Source organism: Boleophthalmus pectinirostris, unplaced genomic scaffold, assembly GCF_026225935.1.
Source record: "Boleophthalmus pectinirostris isolate CB_2022bp ecotype Guang Dong unplaced genomic scaffold, ASM2622593v1 HiC_scaffold_23, whole genome shotgun sequence".
Taxonomy (NCBI): Eukaryota; Metazoa; Chordata; class Actinopteri; order Gobiiformes; family Gobiidae; genus Boleophthalmus; species Boleophthalmus pectinirostris.
In genome coordinates, this window is record NW_026571207.1 from 3,098,598 (window position 1) to 3,114,015 (window position 15,418).

General features: G+C 44.5%; 1 protein-coding gene across 2 annotated transcripts; it reads left to right on the forward strand.

The window, feature by feature from the left end:
* Nucleotides 1-2,920: 2,920 nt before the first annotated feature.
* LOC110174871 (E3 ubiquitin-protein ligase RNF19A-like) lies at nucleotides 2,921-13,906 on the forward strand. Of its 2 annotated transcripts, XM_055158916.1 has the most exons (6): nucleotides 2,921-2,967; nucleotides 3,884-3,953; nucleotides 4,984-5,366; nucleotides 5,725-5,825; nucleotides 12,623-12,772; nucleotides 12,836-13,906. In XM_055158916.1, exons 3-6 carry the CDS (start codon nucleotides 4,997-4,999, stop codon nucleotides 13,289-13,291), a joined length of 1,077 nt encoding a protein of 358 aa, XP_055014891.1. In that variant the 5' UTR covers nucleotides 2,921-2,967; nucleotides 3,884-3,953; nucleotides 4,984-4,996; the 3' UTR covers nucleotides 13,292-13,906. The 2 variants fall into 2 exon arrangements, with proteins under 2 accessions (XP_055014891.1, XP_055014890.1); XM_055158915.1 differs by lacking the exon at nucleotides 2,921-2,967 and having other exon boundaries at nucleotides 3,850-3,953.
* Nucleotides 13,907-15,418: the final 1,512 nt, after the last annotated feature.

Here is a 15,418-nt window from a genome sequence, read left to right on the forward strand (position 1 = left end):
GGCGTTTGCGGGGCTTGGCGTTTGCGGGGTGCGGCGATTGCAGGGCGTGGCGATGGCGGGGCGGGGCGCGGCGTTTGCGGGGCGCGGCGTTTGCGGGGCGCGGCGTTTGCGGGGGCGCGGCGTTTGCGGGGGCGCCGTGTTTTGCGGGGCGCGGCGTTTGCGGGGCGCGGCGTTTGCGGGGCGCGGCGTTTGCGGGGCGCGGCGTTTGCGGGGGTGCGGCGTTTGCGGGGGCGCCGTGTTTGCGGGGCGCGGCGTTTGGGGGGCGCGGCGTTTGCGGGGCGCGGCGTGAGCGCACGCGAGGGCCGATCATCGCCGCTTGCGGCTATATTTATTATTATTATTTTATTATTATCAAAAGCAGAGTCTAGATGACCTCTGACCTCTGAAACCTTCTCTACGCTGGACCACTGCTGGACGAGTGAGGGTTTACAGCATATGAGTTTTTAATAAAATGTTTTTTATTCAGCTTGATGTTGTGATGGTTATAATACAGTCAATGTTGAGTCTGGACTATTACTGAACCTAGAGACTAGACCAGAGACCACAGAAATCTGCAAACACAAACTCCAAACACAAAAAATTGAAGTGAGCCATGAAAATCCCTTTTTACACACAACAGATCTCCTTTCATTGAGACCTGCTTGTAGATATTATTCATTTGTTGGAACGTTATGCTGCAGTATCACAATAAACATAAAATTATTAAAATTCAATAAACTAACATTTAAAAATGGGCATTCTTATTGCGAGGAAAAACTTACATAGTACATTTTACAGTTTTATGTTATTGTTTAAACAAACCTAACTGGTCAAAAAATGGGCTTTATTCACACTTACATCACAACCCTGGCAGACGTTTGGAAACATGTGGGTGACGACTTCCTTTGGGCTCTTTTGGTGACAGTGACTCTGGGGAAAAAGTAGATTTCATTGTAGTGTTCCATAATGTTCAGCAGATCAACAGTCTCATCCAGCTGTCTGTAAGTGACACTGAAGGTTTGATCAGAGTCTTGTCCCCCAGGGAAGGTTTTGGCAGGTTGTGAAGACGCTGCTGCTGAATCCATTGATTTCATTCATTCATTTATTTATTTATTTCGGTCACAGGTATATTTTGACATTAATTCATAAACAGTCATATTTAACATATACAGACCGAAAAGGTGCAGGCTGAAGCTTAAGCTTATTCTGCCTTTACCCTTTATTCCTTTGTCAGAGCTTCATCTTGACACCAGTTCATCTTCATAAATACAGCAGGAAGAAACAAACTAATCAGTAACAGAACAACAAAGTTCTACAGCACAAACTAAGTCTCATATTTCATGTATCTGTCCAGAGTTAAACATTTAAACTTCTTTATGAAGTGAAAGAAAGTGGTGCACAATTTTAGGTTTTCTGTACAGTTGTTCCAGAGCTCCGCCCCTTTAACAGATTTACAAAATTTCATAATGTTTGTTCTGATTTTCTTTTTAATAAACACGGTCGTGCCTCTGAGCTCATATCGGCTCTTTCGGATTTTGAACATGTTCTGTAAAGATTTCGACAGGAGATTGTTGTTTACTTTGAACATGATTTTAAGAGTGTACAGGTCGACTAAATCATAAAATTTCAGCGTTTGAAGGTTTATAAATAATGCATTGGTTGGTTCGTTATAAGTTGATAATGTGATGCTCTTATTGCCTTTTTTTTGTAGGGTAAAGATTGGCTTTGTATTCGTCTTATATGTATTGCCCCAAATCTCAATACCGTAGGTTATGTAGGGCATTACCAGTGAGTTATATATATAAAAAAGACTGTTTTTATCTAGGGTATATCTATATTTATATATAATTGCGATCACTTTGGATAGTTTGTTTCTAATTGTATTTATGTGTGATTTCCAGTTTAAATTATGATCTATAGTTACTCCTAAAAATGTATTTTGAAAGACTCTTTCTAGTGGTGTATTATTGAGCATAATTTGTACATGATTTTGTACTTTTCGCTTTGCAAATATCATAAATTTAGTTTTTTCTATGTTTAGCGATAATTTATTAATATCAAACCAAACTTTAATTTTCTGCAGCTCCCTCTCCACCATTTGAAAAAGCTGCCTTTGGTCTTCACCTGAGCAGTAGAGGTGGTATCATCTGCGAAGAGCACATCATTGAACATTTTTGATGCCGAACATAAATCATTTATATACATAATAAATAGTTTTGGCCCAAGCGTCGAGCCCTGTGGAATTCCACAATTTACTTTCAACAATACAGATTTTTTATTATTTATTTCAACATACTGGTATCGGTTTTGTAGACAGTTTTGTAGCCAGGCATGCACAGGTCCTCGCAGTCCACAATCCACAGTTTTATCACATGCCCAGTGTCGGGAACTACACTGGAATCAACTCATCTGCATGTTTCTAACATCTTCTGGTAAGAGTGAATAGGGCCAGTTATTTAATTTTGTAATCTGGAAATAATCATAATCCACTTTTGAGCCCACTGCCCTTTCCACCAGTGTGTCTGTTGGAGTTTTAATGCTGCTCATTGCCTTTTAATTTTAATCATCACCTTGTTTTTACAACTAAAAATAAAACATCCAAACAATCCAAAACAAAACTTATTTTACACCAATTCCATGTTCTTTACAACAGCAAGTTTTCTATCTCTGAATGCACCAGCAAACATAAAAAGAACAGTTTTAGAGACTTACATTGCAAAAGCCAGAAGCTTCTCTTGGTTTTTGTTTCTTCTGTATCCAACATAGAAATCATTCAAAATAAAACTAAAGACTGTTCAGCTGTTTGTTTTATGTTGGTCTTGTGTTAGATATTGTGTCTTATGTTGGATTTGTGGTTGTTCCAGGAAGAGGCAGTGCCCAAGAGAAGCTGATTGGACTTCATCATTGTGCAGGGAGGTGTCATGTGAGGCAGACTGTCCCTGACACAGCACCACCGACCAGACAACGCCTAGATCCTGACGCCATAAGGTCTGATTGGATTTTTTTAACTTTTTATTATGGCTGATTTAATCTGATTCTCATGTATGTGCTGCTAAAATTTTCCCTTTAATTTTTAATGTGTTTCATTTTTCAATTTTCTATTGAAACTTCATTTGTTCAGCAGATTTCATAAAGAATTTGGTGCTGCACAGAGACGGAGTAAAGTTTAAAATGTGGAAATGTGGAGTGTGATGTTTTTAAATGAAAGAATGGGACAGTGCAGGTTTGACTGTAAACTGATGAATATTTGGATGTATTTTAAATGTCTGTAACCTGTCTGTAATCTTTGGTTAAATCTGGTGTAAAACATCTCTTCTTTTATGAGATTAATGTGTTTGCACATGGTCCCTGTTAAAATAAATCAATAAACTAAACTAAACTAGTAACAACAATTTAAATAATAATAGATAATTATTAATAATAAAATAAACAATAACTGCTCAGTTTGCTCTTTTGAAGTATTTCTAACTCTGTTACACGTTTAAATACAATAGTGATAGTTTGGCTGTAAAAACACACAGAGAGGAGCTGATGTGACACTGATTTATTTATTTATGTCACTCATAACAGACAAAACAGACTGATAATTCGTATCAGAACATTCTGTGTTTAAAAGCCTCCGACCAGCACCAGCACTGTCTGGATCTTGGACATGTGGTGAATTTTATAATGAGCTGAAGTGTAGGTGTCCTCCAGAGTCACTCCTTGGTAAATAATACGGATGTCACCAACTAAAATGAAATCACAGACACAAATTAATACAATTAGATTAAAGCACATTACAGCTGTATTCTTGGAGGCGTATTTTATAAAATGCCTAAACTTACTTATTCCCAGTTTTTCACAAACCATCTCTCTCATTTTCTCCACAGTGATCTTCTCTAGCTCCATCTCGTCTTTGCAGATATTAACAAGAGCATTTTCTCCGTGTGGAGTGTTCACCTTCAGTTGAACGACCATCTTCACACTCGCAGGTGAGTTTGAAGCTTTGTGCTGTGTGTTGACTCGTCTGGCACCAAAGAGCAAATGAAACAGAAACGAAAGGAACACAGGTTTATAGACACTGTGACGTGAGGAAATCAAAATGGATGTGTCTGTTTCTGCTTCTAGATGCACAGTATCTTTGTACTTTTAAGAATAAATTACACTTCCAAGAACAGAAACAGACTAGAACAGACTGGAACACAAACTCACTGATACATTTGTGACTCTGTGTTCTGTGCTTAAAGTTTGACTCAGTCTTTTGTAATAATGTCCCTCAGTCTTATATGAGTCAATATATTTGTACAATCACAGAATATCAACAATACTTGAGAATATAATGAAAATATTTCATCTTAGCCTATGCCCACCACACACTACAGGAGAATTTACCTGATTTAGGACCAGATTTAATTCTACCTGACTTCAGGGAGGCGTGTCTTGACTTTGTACCTTTGTGTTTTCGTATGCAGTTTTGAAGCCGTTGTGTTCCTTGTGTGTGGTGTAAACATGACTCTTCTTTCTGTGGACTTTTTCTCCAGCCTCCTGTGCATCAAAAATCATGTATCTGAACTATTGCACCACATTTCACAAATAAAATAACAGTTTTGTATCTAAACTAGAAGTACACAGCTCTGATCTTTGAACACTTGTCAAAGTGAGTTGTTTTAGACAAGTCATAACTTTGATCTTGTAGCTGCAGGTTTTTGGATCAGAGATTAAAAATCTCATAAGATTCTCCTTGTGTCTGTGGTGTGTAGTTTTTTGTCACATATTTAAAAATCGTTTAAGAGTAAAAAATCCTGCAGCGTGTGGTCAGGGTTTAGTTTATTTGTGCTGATGGAAAACACTTATACATTTTATTTCCTCAGTGGATATGTCATGTAAATGACAATGTGATTGTCAAAGTCAAACAGTCATGATGCTAAACTTGTCTGTTAAGTGTTTTTTATAAAACACTCCATCACCCTGCAACAGGAAACAATCTTTATCACTGTCTGTTGGTCAATGTGTTTTCTGTAGAGACTGTTTTAAGATGGGATCCTCGGGGTCACGAGAACAAAATGTGGAAAATATGACACCACCACAACGGCGAGAGGTGAGCCCTCGAAGAGTGGAACGAAATCTACAAAATAATGCACCAGTACAACAACCAGAGGCAAGTCCTCCAACAACGGAACAAAATCTACAAAATAATGCACCAGTACAACAGCCAGAGGAGAGTCTTGAAGACATAGAGGATGATTCAGACACAGACGAGATAAGAGATGAAGATGTGAATTTAAAGGAGAGACTGCAACAACTTCAGGAACGTCAGAAGCAGCAAAACCCAGACATCAAAGAGAAGTGTTATGATCCCAATGATCCTGATCTGGAGTTTACAGACAAAGAAGATGAACATGACTGTGAGTAAAGCTTCTGTGTCCACATACCAGCCACATTACACAACAAGACACACAGATTAAGACATAATACAGCCGTGTGTTTGTGTATATTTGGTGCACGTAGTTGAAACATCACAACAGGTGAACAGGTGAAGAAATCTGACTTTAATTTAATCTTGTTGAGAGAAAAGCACTTTTCCTCCACAAATGTACAAAGTTCTTCCCTCTGCACAACTGACACAAACTAAACAATCTGTGTTTCTGTAAGAATAGACTCAAGTTTCCCCACAGTAGATCTACAGTTACAGTTGTTTTGTGTGTGTTTTTAACAGTGCCCGTGTTTTTCTCCAGATGTTCTTTAAACCTTTTGTTTTTTCAGTTCTGTGTGAAGGTTTCAGCTCTAGAAGAGCTCTGATGTCCTGTGGTCACTCAGTCACTCCTCCATCTCTCTTCTACTGGTGCAAGATACAACTGGATCAGGTGAGGAATAACTCCAAACTGTCTCTCTTTAATGACTTTATATCATTAGTATGATGTTTTACAAAGAAACTTTTAAATACATTCTTAGAGCTGCAGTTGATTAAAGACATGTCGATTAGTCGACTAATATGGGGCATGGAAAAAACTCTTAAAACTATTACGCCTCTGTGTAAATGAAATGCAACTGAGTGCTGTTGGACTGACCACGGTTACACAGTTTAGCAGCAACACTTGTTCTTAAGAGGAACCCGAGATATAAGTGAAGGAAGCACCATCCACTATTTTAGTGTCAAACCTGAGTACTTAAGAAAGTAAAAGTGAAGTTTAGGAGATCACTGAAACACATCAGATCTCAATGTGTAAAAATATTTATACAAATATGGACAGGGCAATATCTTAGGAACAACAGGTGTGAGGCGTTCAGTGAATTAACAGAATCGTACAAATAAATATCAGTCTAATCCATTAAAAAACAATATGTAACATTCTCAGGACTTCTTTTATTTAGAAATATATTAGTTTGATAAATGTTTAACATTCATAACATGTGTATGTGCTGTGTGGGAGTCGTCCGGATGCCCTCCCACAGCAGAGCACAGCCCCTCGCCTGCTCCCTGTATCACCTCAGCTCTAATCTAGAGTTTAGTTTGAAAAGCTGCTCGTTCACATGAGGCCGTTTACAGCCATGTCCTGAAGTTACTCTGCTATTCTAATGCTGTGATTTCCTTACATCCTTGTTCACATTATGCTGCTTTGGTTAGTTTATAAAATTAGTTGCCAATAGATACGCGACCATCAGAACCGTAGAAAACTGCATGGGGCTGTGACAGTGGAGCAGATGCACTTAGTAGAGCCAAGGGACGTATAGTGACATGAGCACTGCTCTGTACAGACCTACGCATCATGCTCTGCGTGCTCATGGTGCACGTCAGTTGCGTCACTTGTGCGGGGCAAATGCAGGTTGTGCAGTCACCCTCCCTGTGTGTTCATGGCTTAATCCAGGTCTGTGAACAAAGTGGTAACATCAGAAACATTTATATGACAATAAACCACAAATAAATAAATAAATTCCATAATCCAGAGACTTCAACCTGTGTGGGACCAAATGTACAGTCATACCTCAGGTGAGAGACTTGGGACCAGGACAGACGGGAGCGGGTGGGACCAGGTGGAGAGCAGTGGTCAGCTGCTGTGGGATGTGGAGCATGAGACAGACTCTGGTCTGCTGTGTAATGAACAGAAGAACGAAGAGAAAACTAAAAAGGTTGACGTGTGTGTGTGTGTGTGTGTGTGTGTGTGTGTGTGTGTGTGTGATGGTTCTGTCATGGCACATCCAAAATTCTATATATTGTGCTGGAGACACATTAAACCTTTAATGGCAGATCTGGATGTGTCATCCTGGAGAAACTGGACGATCTGTGCATCTTCTGTAGGGTTAAGGAATGACCTCATTCTCCCAATCATGATCTGGAAAACCTGCCAAAAAACACCAAGAGGAGAAACTTGAAATGACCTCCATGTAAAACCAGTCCTGTTTTAGGGGGGCTCATTGGTGTCAGTCTAGTGCCCCTGGCGCTCATTTCCATTAAAAGAGGAGCATCCTTTTGTTTATAAGACATTGTCAACATATATTTAATGATGCATCAGCTTCTGTTGGACTAAAGGACACAACTAAACGTGTTTTCTGTGACAGAGGAATGTTACTGTAACTTTTGGATTTTGTAGAATGTACTGAAAGTGAATGAGGGCAGCTCCTCTGCACGTGCTCGATGTGTGTGTGGAGCAGACTTCAGAAAATAGGATCCATCCTGTTTTTTGATGCTCTACGTGAGCGTAGGTGTGTGTCTCCGTCAAAATCCACAGAGAACATGAATCTTTGGTTGTATTTGTGTATTTACCATCAGCACAACCTCCTGGGGCAGTTCTGTGTCGTGTGAAAGAACCCAGCTCCACAAAGACTGTTCATTAGTGCTTTAAAATGTACTTTTGAAATCCTGGCGTTTGCTGTGGTGAGTCTGTACAGAAGGTAAATACAAGTGTGTTCAGCTGTTAGTTTCACTGTGGACCTGATACAAACGACTAAACGCTCCAGTCAAGTCTGATCGTCTTTCCCACTGACAAACACAGAGTCAGTGCTGCGCGTGGACGTCCTGCTGCATCTGCCTGTGGAGCCGCCTTTGCGTTGATGCGCAGCTGTGGTTTCGCGAGGTTACGTGCGTAAAACACTGAGGCGTGCAGTGGAGCCAGGCCCTAAAAAGCATGAGCAGAACTTGTAACTCGAATCATCAGCAAACAAATCAACATTCCAACATTTAATTGAACCCAGCAGTGACGTACGTCGTTCATCTCACATAATCTGAACAAATTCATGTTCAAGTTCTTGATTTACAAAAGTGTTGCGTTCAGTTCAAAGTTCACTGAAAAATGATTGTGTTCAATGAACACGTTCATGCACAGCACTGCCCGATGGCTCTGCTGCTTTCATCATCATTGCTTTATAAATAAATTAGAAATAATTCATTACAATGACTGTCATGCACATACAAGTATGTGTACAGCTGAACAGCATGAGCGCGGCCACAGAGATGGAATTCTTGTCAATCAAAATGTAGAGTCATATGACCTGCCACATGTGACTAAATGTGATTGAGACGCCATGTTGGCTGTGGTGAATTAGCGGTAATGAATGTTACTTTTTTGTCATTAAGTCAAGACACTACAGGCAAAACTCATTTCAAAATATTTTTTAGACGACCACTACATTTGCCACAGCAACAGAACTCATGTCACCCACAGCGTTCAGCTCCAGATGAGGATCATTCAGTTTAGCAGTTATAGCAGCAAGTTTGGAGTTTCATATTTGTACATTTGACCTTGAGTATCATCGCAACTATAGAGCCAATCAGGAGTGAGGTTGTTGAAGGTAACGCCCCTTACTGGGAGCACGCGTTTAGCAACACTGTCAATCACACCTGTTGTTAGTGGGAGGGACCTCGGGTAAAGGAGGCGTCTGATTGGTCTGTTTTTAATGTTCAGATCTGGATTTGGGACAAAATGTTGAAGTCCAAACCCCAGGATCATATAGAGGTCAAAGGTTCAAAGGTCAGAGAGAGGGGCCAGGCTTTTACACTCGAATTGGAGCCAAAGTCCATGGAGCCCAACTGCATCCATATGTTTAGCTTGACTTGCTCTACTATATGTTATTTTAAATTAAATTTGATGTTATTATTTATTTAATATTTATTTACAATATTATTTATTTAAGTGTTCACAGACCTGGTTTTCCATCATCCACAGTTTTAATATGGACAGTGACTTTTCTTGTGGTCAGTGAAAGACTCTTCAGTGTGTATAGTCAGTGTTTATCTGCAGGATCAGACCAGACAGTGTTGGAGCTCATTTAGATTGTTGTCATTGGCAACTGTTTCAGACTTCCTTTTGATTAAAATCCATCCATCCATCCATTTTCGTCCGCTTATCCGGGGCCGGGTCGCGGGGGCAGCAGCCTAAGCAGGGACTCCCAGACTTCCTTCACCTCAGACAAGTCCTCCAGCTCCTCCGGGGGGACCCCGAGGCGTTCCCAGGCCAGCCGAGAGACATAGTCCCTCCAGCTTGTCCTGGGTCTTCCCCGGGGCCTCCTCCCGGTGGGACATGCCCAGAACACCTCCCGAGGGAGACGCCCAGGAGGCATCCGGAACAGATGCCCGAGCCTCAACTGGCTCCTCTCGACGTGGAGGAGCAGCGGCTCTACTCCGAGCTCCTCCCGTGTGACTGAGCTCCTCTCCCTGTCTCTAAGGGAGCGCCCAGCCACCCTGCGGAGGAAACTCATTTCGAGCGCTTGTATCCGCGATCTCGTCCTTTCGGTCACTACCCAGAGCTCATGACCAGAGGTGAGAGTAGGAACGAAGACTGACCGGTAAATCGAGAGCTTCGCCTTTCGACTCAGCTCCTCTTCACCACAACGGTCCGATACAGCGACCGCATCACTGCCGAAGCTGCACCGATCCGCCTGTCAATCTCCCGTTCCTGAAGGCAAAGACTCCCCACCCACCCGGAGAGGGCAAGCCACCTTTTTCCGGTCGAGAACCATGGCCTCGGACTTGGAAGAGCTGATCTTCATCCCAGCTGCTTCACACTCGGGTCAAACCACCCCAGTGCACATTGCAGGTCCTGGTTCGATGAAGCCAACAGAACAACATCGTCCGCAAACAGCAGAGATGAGATCCTGTGGTCCCCAAACCGGACCCCCTCCGGCCCCTGACTGCGCCTAGAAATTCTGTCCATAAATACAATGAACAGAACCGGTGACAAAGGGCAGCCCTGGCGGAGTCCAACATGCACCGGGAACAGGTCTGACTTACTGCCGGCAATGAACACAGCTCCTGCTCCGGTCATACAGGGACCGGACAGCCCTTAGCAAAGGGCCCCGGACCCCATACTCCCAGAGCACCCCCACAGGACACCACGAGGGACACGGTCGAATGCCTTCTCCAAGTCACAAAAACACATGTGGACTGGTTGGGCAAACTCCCATGAATCCTCGAGCCCCGATGGAGAGTGTAGAGCTGGTCCAGTGTTCCACGGCCAGGACGAAAACCACACTGCTCCTCCTGGATCCGAGGTTCGACTATCGGCCGGATTCTCCTCTCCAGTACCCTGGCATAGACCTTACCGGGAAGGCTGAGGAGTGTGATCCCCCTATAGTTGGAACACACCCTCCGGTCCCCCTTCTTATACAGAGGGACCACCACCCCGGTTTGCCAGTCCAGAGGTACTGTCCCCGACCGCCACGCGATGTTGAAGAGGCGTGTCAGCCAAGACAGCCCCACAACATCCAGAGACTTAAGGATACTCAGGACGGATCTCATCCAACCCCCGGAGCCTTGCCACCAAGGAGCTTTGCCAACCACCTCAGTGACTTCAGCCAGGGTGATGGATGAGTCCGCCTCCGAGTCCCCAGCCTCGGCCTCCTCCTCGGAAGACGTGACGGTGGGATTGAGGAGATCCTCAAAGTTTTCCTTCCACCGCCGGACAACGTCCCCAGTCGAGGTCAGCAGCTCTCCCCCCGCACTGTAAACAGTGTTGGATGAAGAACTGCTTTCCCCTCCTGAGGCGCCGGACAGTTTGCCAGAATCTCTTTGAGGCCATCCGATAGTCCTTCTCCATGGCCTCCCCGAACTCCTCCCAGCTCTGATTTTTTGCCTCCGTGACCACACAGCCCGTGTGGTCAGCACGCTTGGCCCGCCGGTACCCGTCAGCTGCCTCAGGAGTCCCCCGAGCCAGCAAGGCCCGATAGGACTCCTTCTTCAGCTTGATGGCATCCCTTACTTCCGGTGTCCACCACCGGGTTCGGGGATTGCCGCTGCGACAGGCACCACAGACCTTACGCCCACAGCTCCGAGCAGCTGCATTGACAATAGAGGCCGAGAATGAAGCCCACTCGGACTCCATATCTCCAGCCTCCCCCGGAATCCGGGAGAAGTCCTCCCGGAGGTGCGAGTTGAAAGTCCCTCTGACAGAGGCTCTGCCAGACGTTCCCAACAGACCCTCACTACACGCTTGGGCCTGCCAGGTCTTTCTGGCTTCCTCCTCCGCCAGCGAACCCAACTCACAACCAGGTGGTGATCAGTTGACAGCTCAGCCCCTCTCTTCACCCGAGTGTCCAAGACACGCGGCCGGAGATCAGATGACACGACTACAAAGTCGATCATCGACCTCCGGCCTAGGGTGTCCTGGTGCCACGTGCACTTATGGACACCCTTGTGCTCGAACATGGTGTTCGTTATGGACAAACTGTGACTAGCACAGAAGTCCAATAACAAAACACCACTCGGGTTCAGATCAGGGAGGCCGTTCCTCCCAATCACCCCTCTCCAAGTGTCACTGTCGTTGTCCACGTGGGCGTTGAAATCCCCCAGGAGAACAACGGAGTCCCCGGTCGGTGCACTGTCTAGTACCCCTCCCAAGGACTCCAAGAAGGCCGGGTACTCGAGTACTCTGCACTGCTGTTCGGCCCGTAGGCCGACACCACAGTGAGAGACCTGTCCCCGACCCGAAGGCGCAGGGACGCGACCCTCTCGTTCACCGGGATGAACTCCAACACACAGCGGCTGAGCTGTGGGGCAATGAGCCCACACCAGCTCGCCGCCGCTCCCCGCGGCCAACGCCAGAGAAATGGAGAGTCCAGCCCCTCTCAAGGAGTTGGTTCCAGAGCCCAAACTGTGTGTGGAGGTGAGGCCGACTATATCTAGCAGGTATCTTTCAACCTCCCGCACAAGCTCAGGCTCCTTCCCCCCCAGCGAGGTGACATTCCATGTCCCCAGAGCTAGTCTCCATGTCCGGAGATCCGGTCGTCGAGGCCCCCGCCGTCGACTGCCGCCCAGATTTCTCTGCACCGGCCCCATATGGCTCCTCCCGCGGGTGGTGGGCCCACGTGAGGACGGCCCCACGTCGCTCCTTCGGGCTGAGCCCGGCTGGGCCCTGTGGGGGGAGGCCCGGCCACCAGGCGCTCGCTGGCGAGCACCCACCCCAGGCCTGGCTCCAGGGTGAGGCCCCGGTGACGCCAATCCGGGCGACGTAACTGGCCTCTGTGTGTGACTCATCATATGGGGCTTCTGAACCATTCTTCGTCTGACCCGTCCCCCCCGGACCTGTTTGCCTTGGGTGACCCTACCAGGGGCATGAAGCCCCCGACAACAGAACTCCCAGGATCATTCGGGCACTTAAACCCCTCCACCACGATAAGGTGACGGTTCAAGGAGGGGTTTGATTAAAATATATTTTTTTATTTCTTTAAGGGCAACACTTCATTTAAGTGCGGCGTCTGCAAAGCTGTGTGGCCTTTTGAGGAAGTGACAAAAATGGCTCTACTCACAGAAGAGGAGAAGGATGATTTTGAAGAGGCTTTGTTTCGTATCATTGCCCATAAAAATCTAAAAATCCAACAAGTGAGTGTTTAAAACATACATTTTAATTTTAGTGCCTATACTAAGGTCTGTTTTCTTTTCCAGTGCCCCGGCTGCAAGTGTCGTGTTATGAGAGAAGACCCCAGTAACCTGCGTGTCCAGTGTCCTCAGTGCTCTGCTAAAAATGGGAGATGTTATGAGTTCTGTTGGCAGTGTAAGAAAAAATGGAAAAGTCCTAGTGTACAAGATTCTAACCGCTGTGGAAATGAAGGCTGTGAAAATCCAGATCTGAGAATCCTGAAAACATGTCCAGAGATTGAGTTTGCACATGTGAGTGGAGTGACAGGCTGCCCGTCTATTCGTGCCTGTCCCACCTGTGGAAAACTCATAGCACATAACAGAGAGAAGTGTAAGAACATCACTTGTCCTGATTGTGAAGTGGAATTCTGCTTTGTGTGTCTGAAAATCACTACAGAGTGTTTGAAGACAAGTTCACATTATGAACCCTGCTCCAGTGGTGTGGCCCCCAGACAGACCTCCATCCCCGTCAGGAGGAATTAAATGAAAGGACCTAAATCCCCCTTCATATATACAGAGTCATAACAAAATCATTATAAATCAGTGAGGAAAATGATATTCCTTTTCTCATTTTTTTTGTCTAATCATATGTATTGTAAAATTAAGTCCTTGTTTACATTATAATTATGTTAACCATGTTTTAGGGAAATTAGTAGTCTAATCTAAGCACTCCGATTCACACGTGAACCTTCCCAGTAGATTCCTGGTAATTTACCCATAAAATTGCCAGATCAAAAATAATAATAATAATAATAATTTCAGGCTTTGTTCTCACACAACCCTGATCTCATAATAAAATTATTATAAACTGTTGAGAGAGTCATCTTTAATGAATTTGAATATAATTATTGAAATCCTTGAATATGATTGGTCATGGGCACGCCACACATTTGCTAGAGTTAAAAAATATATTTAACACACATGTGCAAAAGTCTTGAAGTGTAAACGACCATGGCAATGAATCACATGCTGCCGTTTCCCTTATTCAGGATTATTCTCTAGGCTTTATTTCTATTATTTAGTTATAACCATTTTCTAGTTTAAATTTGTATTTATAATTTTTATCATTTTGTTATAATCATTATTTCTATTGCTACTACTACTACTACTACTAGTACTACTTAATGTTAAAACCTGGCTGTCATTCACCATTTGATTATTTCTTTTATTTCATTATCATCATTATGTCTCCTATGTTATGTTTAAATCTGTATTTGATGTTGGACTCAGGCTTACAGCATCTGCCTGTCTGATTAAATATTGGGATTTTATGTTTTAATAATTGTGTTCTGTTTTACTTTAGTTTATTTTATTTAACTTATTTAGTGTCATGCACCATTTAATTGGTGCCCAGCCCACATGGGTTTATAAGACACATAAAACAATAAGCAGACAGATCACACATAAAGTATCAAACATAAAGTGTCATTTTACAGAGGTCTCAGACTTTACATTTAAACAAATACTCCAGTCTCTCCTCATCAGACACAGCAACAAACAGTAAGAAACATTAGACACATTTGACAGCGAAGGTCATGATACAAAAGACAGTAGAACAGAAAATGCATTTCATTTTCAACGTCCTTTAAGTCACACAGACACATGAGCTCTTCCTCTGGGACTGATGGAAGCGTCTCGTCCCACACCTCAGCTGGACACATACTGACCTCTGACCTCAGCTGGACACATACTGGACCTCTGACCTGACCTCACCTCTGCTGGACACATACTGACCTCTGACACTCTGACTCTGCTGGACACATACTGACCTCTGACCTACTACTGACCTAGCTGGACACATACTGACCTCAGCTGGACACATGCTGACCTCTGACCTTAGCTGGACACATACTCACCTCTGACCTTAGCTGGACACATACTGACCTCTGACCTCAGCTGGACACATTCTGACCTCTGCTGGACACATACTGACCTCTGACCTCAGCTGGACACACTGACTCTGACCTCAGCTGGACACATTCTGACCTCTGCTGGACACATACTGACCTCTGACCTCTGCTGGACACATACTGACCTCTGACCTCAGCTGGACACATACTGACCTCTGACCTTAGCTGGACACATACTGACCTCTGACCTCAGCTGGACACATACTGACCTCAGCTGGACACATACTGACCTCTGACCTTAGCTGGACACATACTGACCTCTGACCTCAGCTGGACACATTCTGACCTCTGCTGGACACATACTGACCTCTGACCTCAGCTGGACACTGACCTACTGGACCTCTGACTCTGACCTTAGCTGGACACTGACACCTACTGACACATACTGACCTCAGCTGGACACATACTGACCTCTGACCTTAGCTGGACACATTACTGACCTCTGACCTCAGCTGGACACATACTGACCTCTGACCTGCTGACACATACACTGACCTGCTGACCTACTGACCTCAGCTGGACACATACTGACCTCTGACCTTAGCTGGACACATACTGACCTCTGACCTCAGCTGGACACATTCTGACCTCTGCTGGACACATACTGACCTCTGACCTCAGCTGGACACATACTGACCTCTGACCTCAGCTGGACACATACTGGACACTCTGACCTCTCAGCTGGACACATACTGACCTC

Excerpts from the sequence above, each read along its gene's own strand:
- LOC110174871 (XM_055158916.1), top strand. The coding sequence starts at position 4,997 with ATGGGATCCTCGGGGTCACGAGAACAAAATGTGGAAAATATGACACCA. Across the intron at positions 5,826-12,622 it reads GCAAGATACAACTGGATCAG|GGCAACACTTCATTTAAGTG; the intron begins GTGAGGAATAAC and ends TATTTCTTTAAG. Across the intron at positions 12,773-12,835 it reads AAAATCTAAAAATCCAACAA|TGCCCCGGCTGCAAGTGTCG; the intron begins GTGAGTGTTTAA and ends TTTCTTTTCCAG.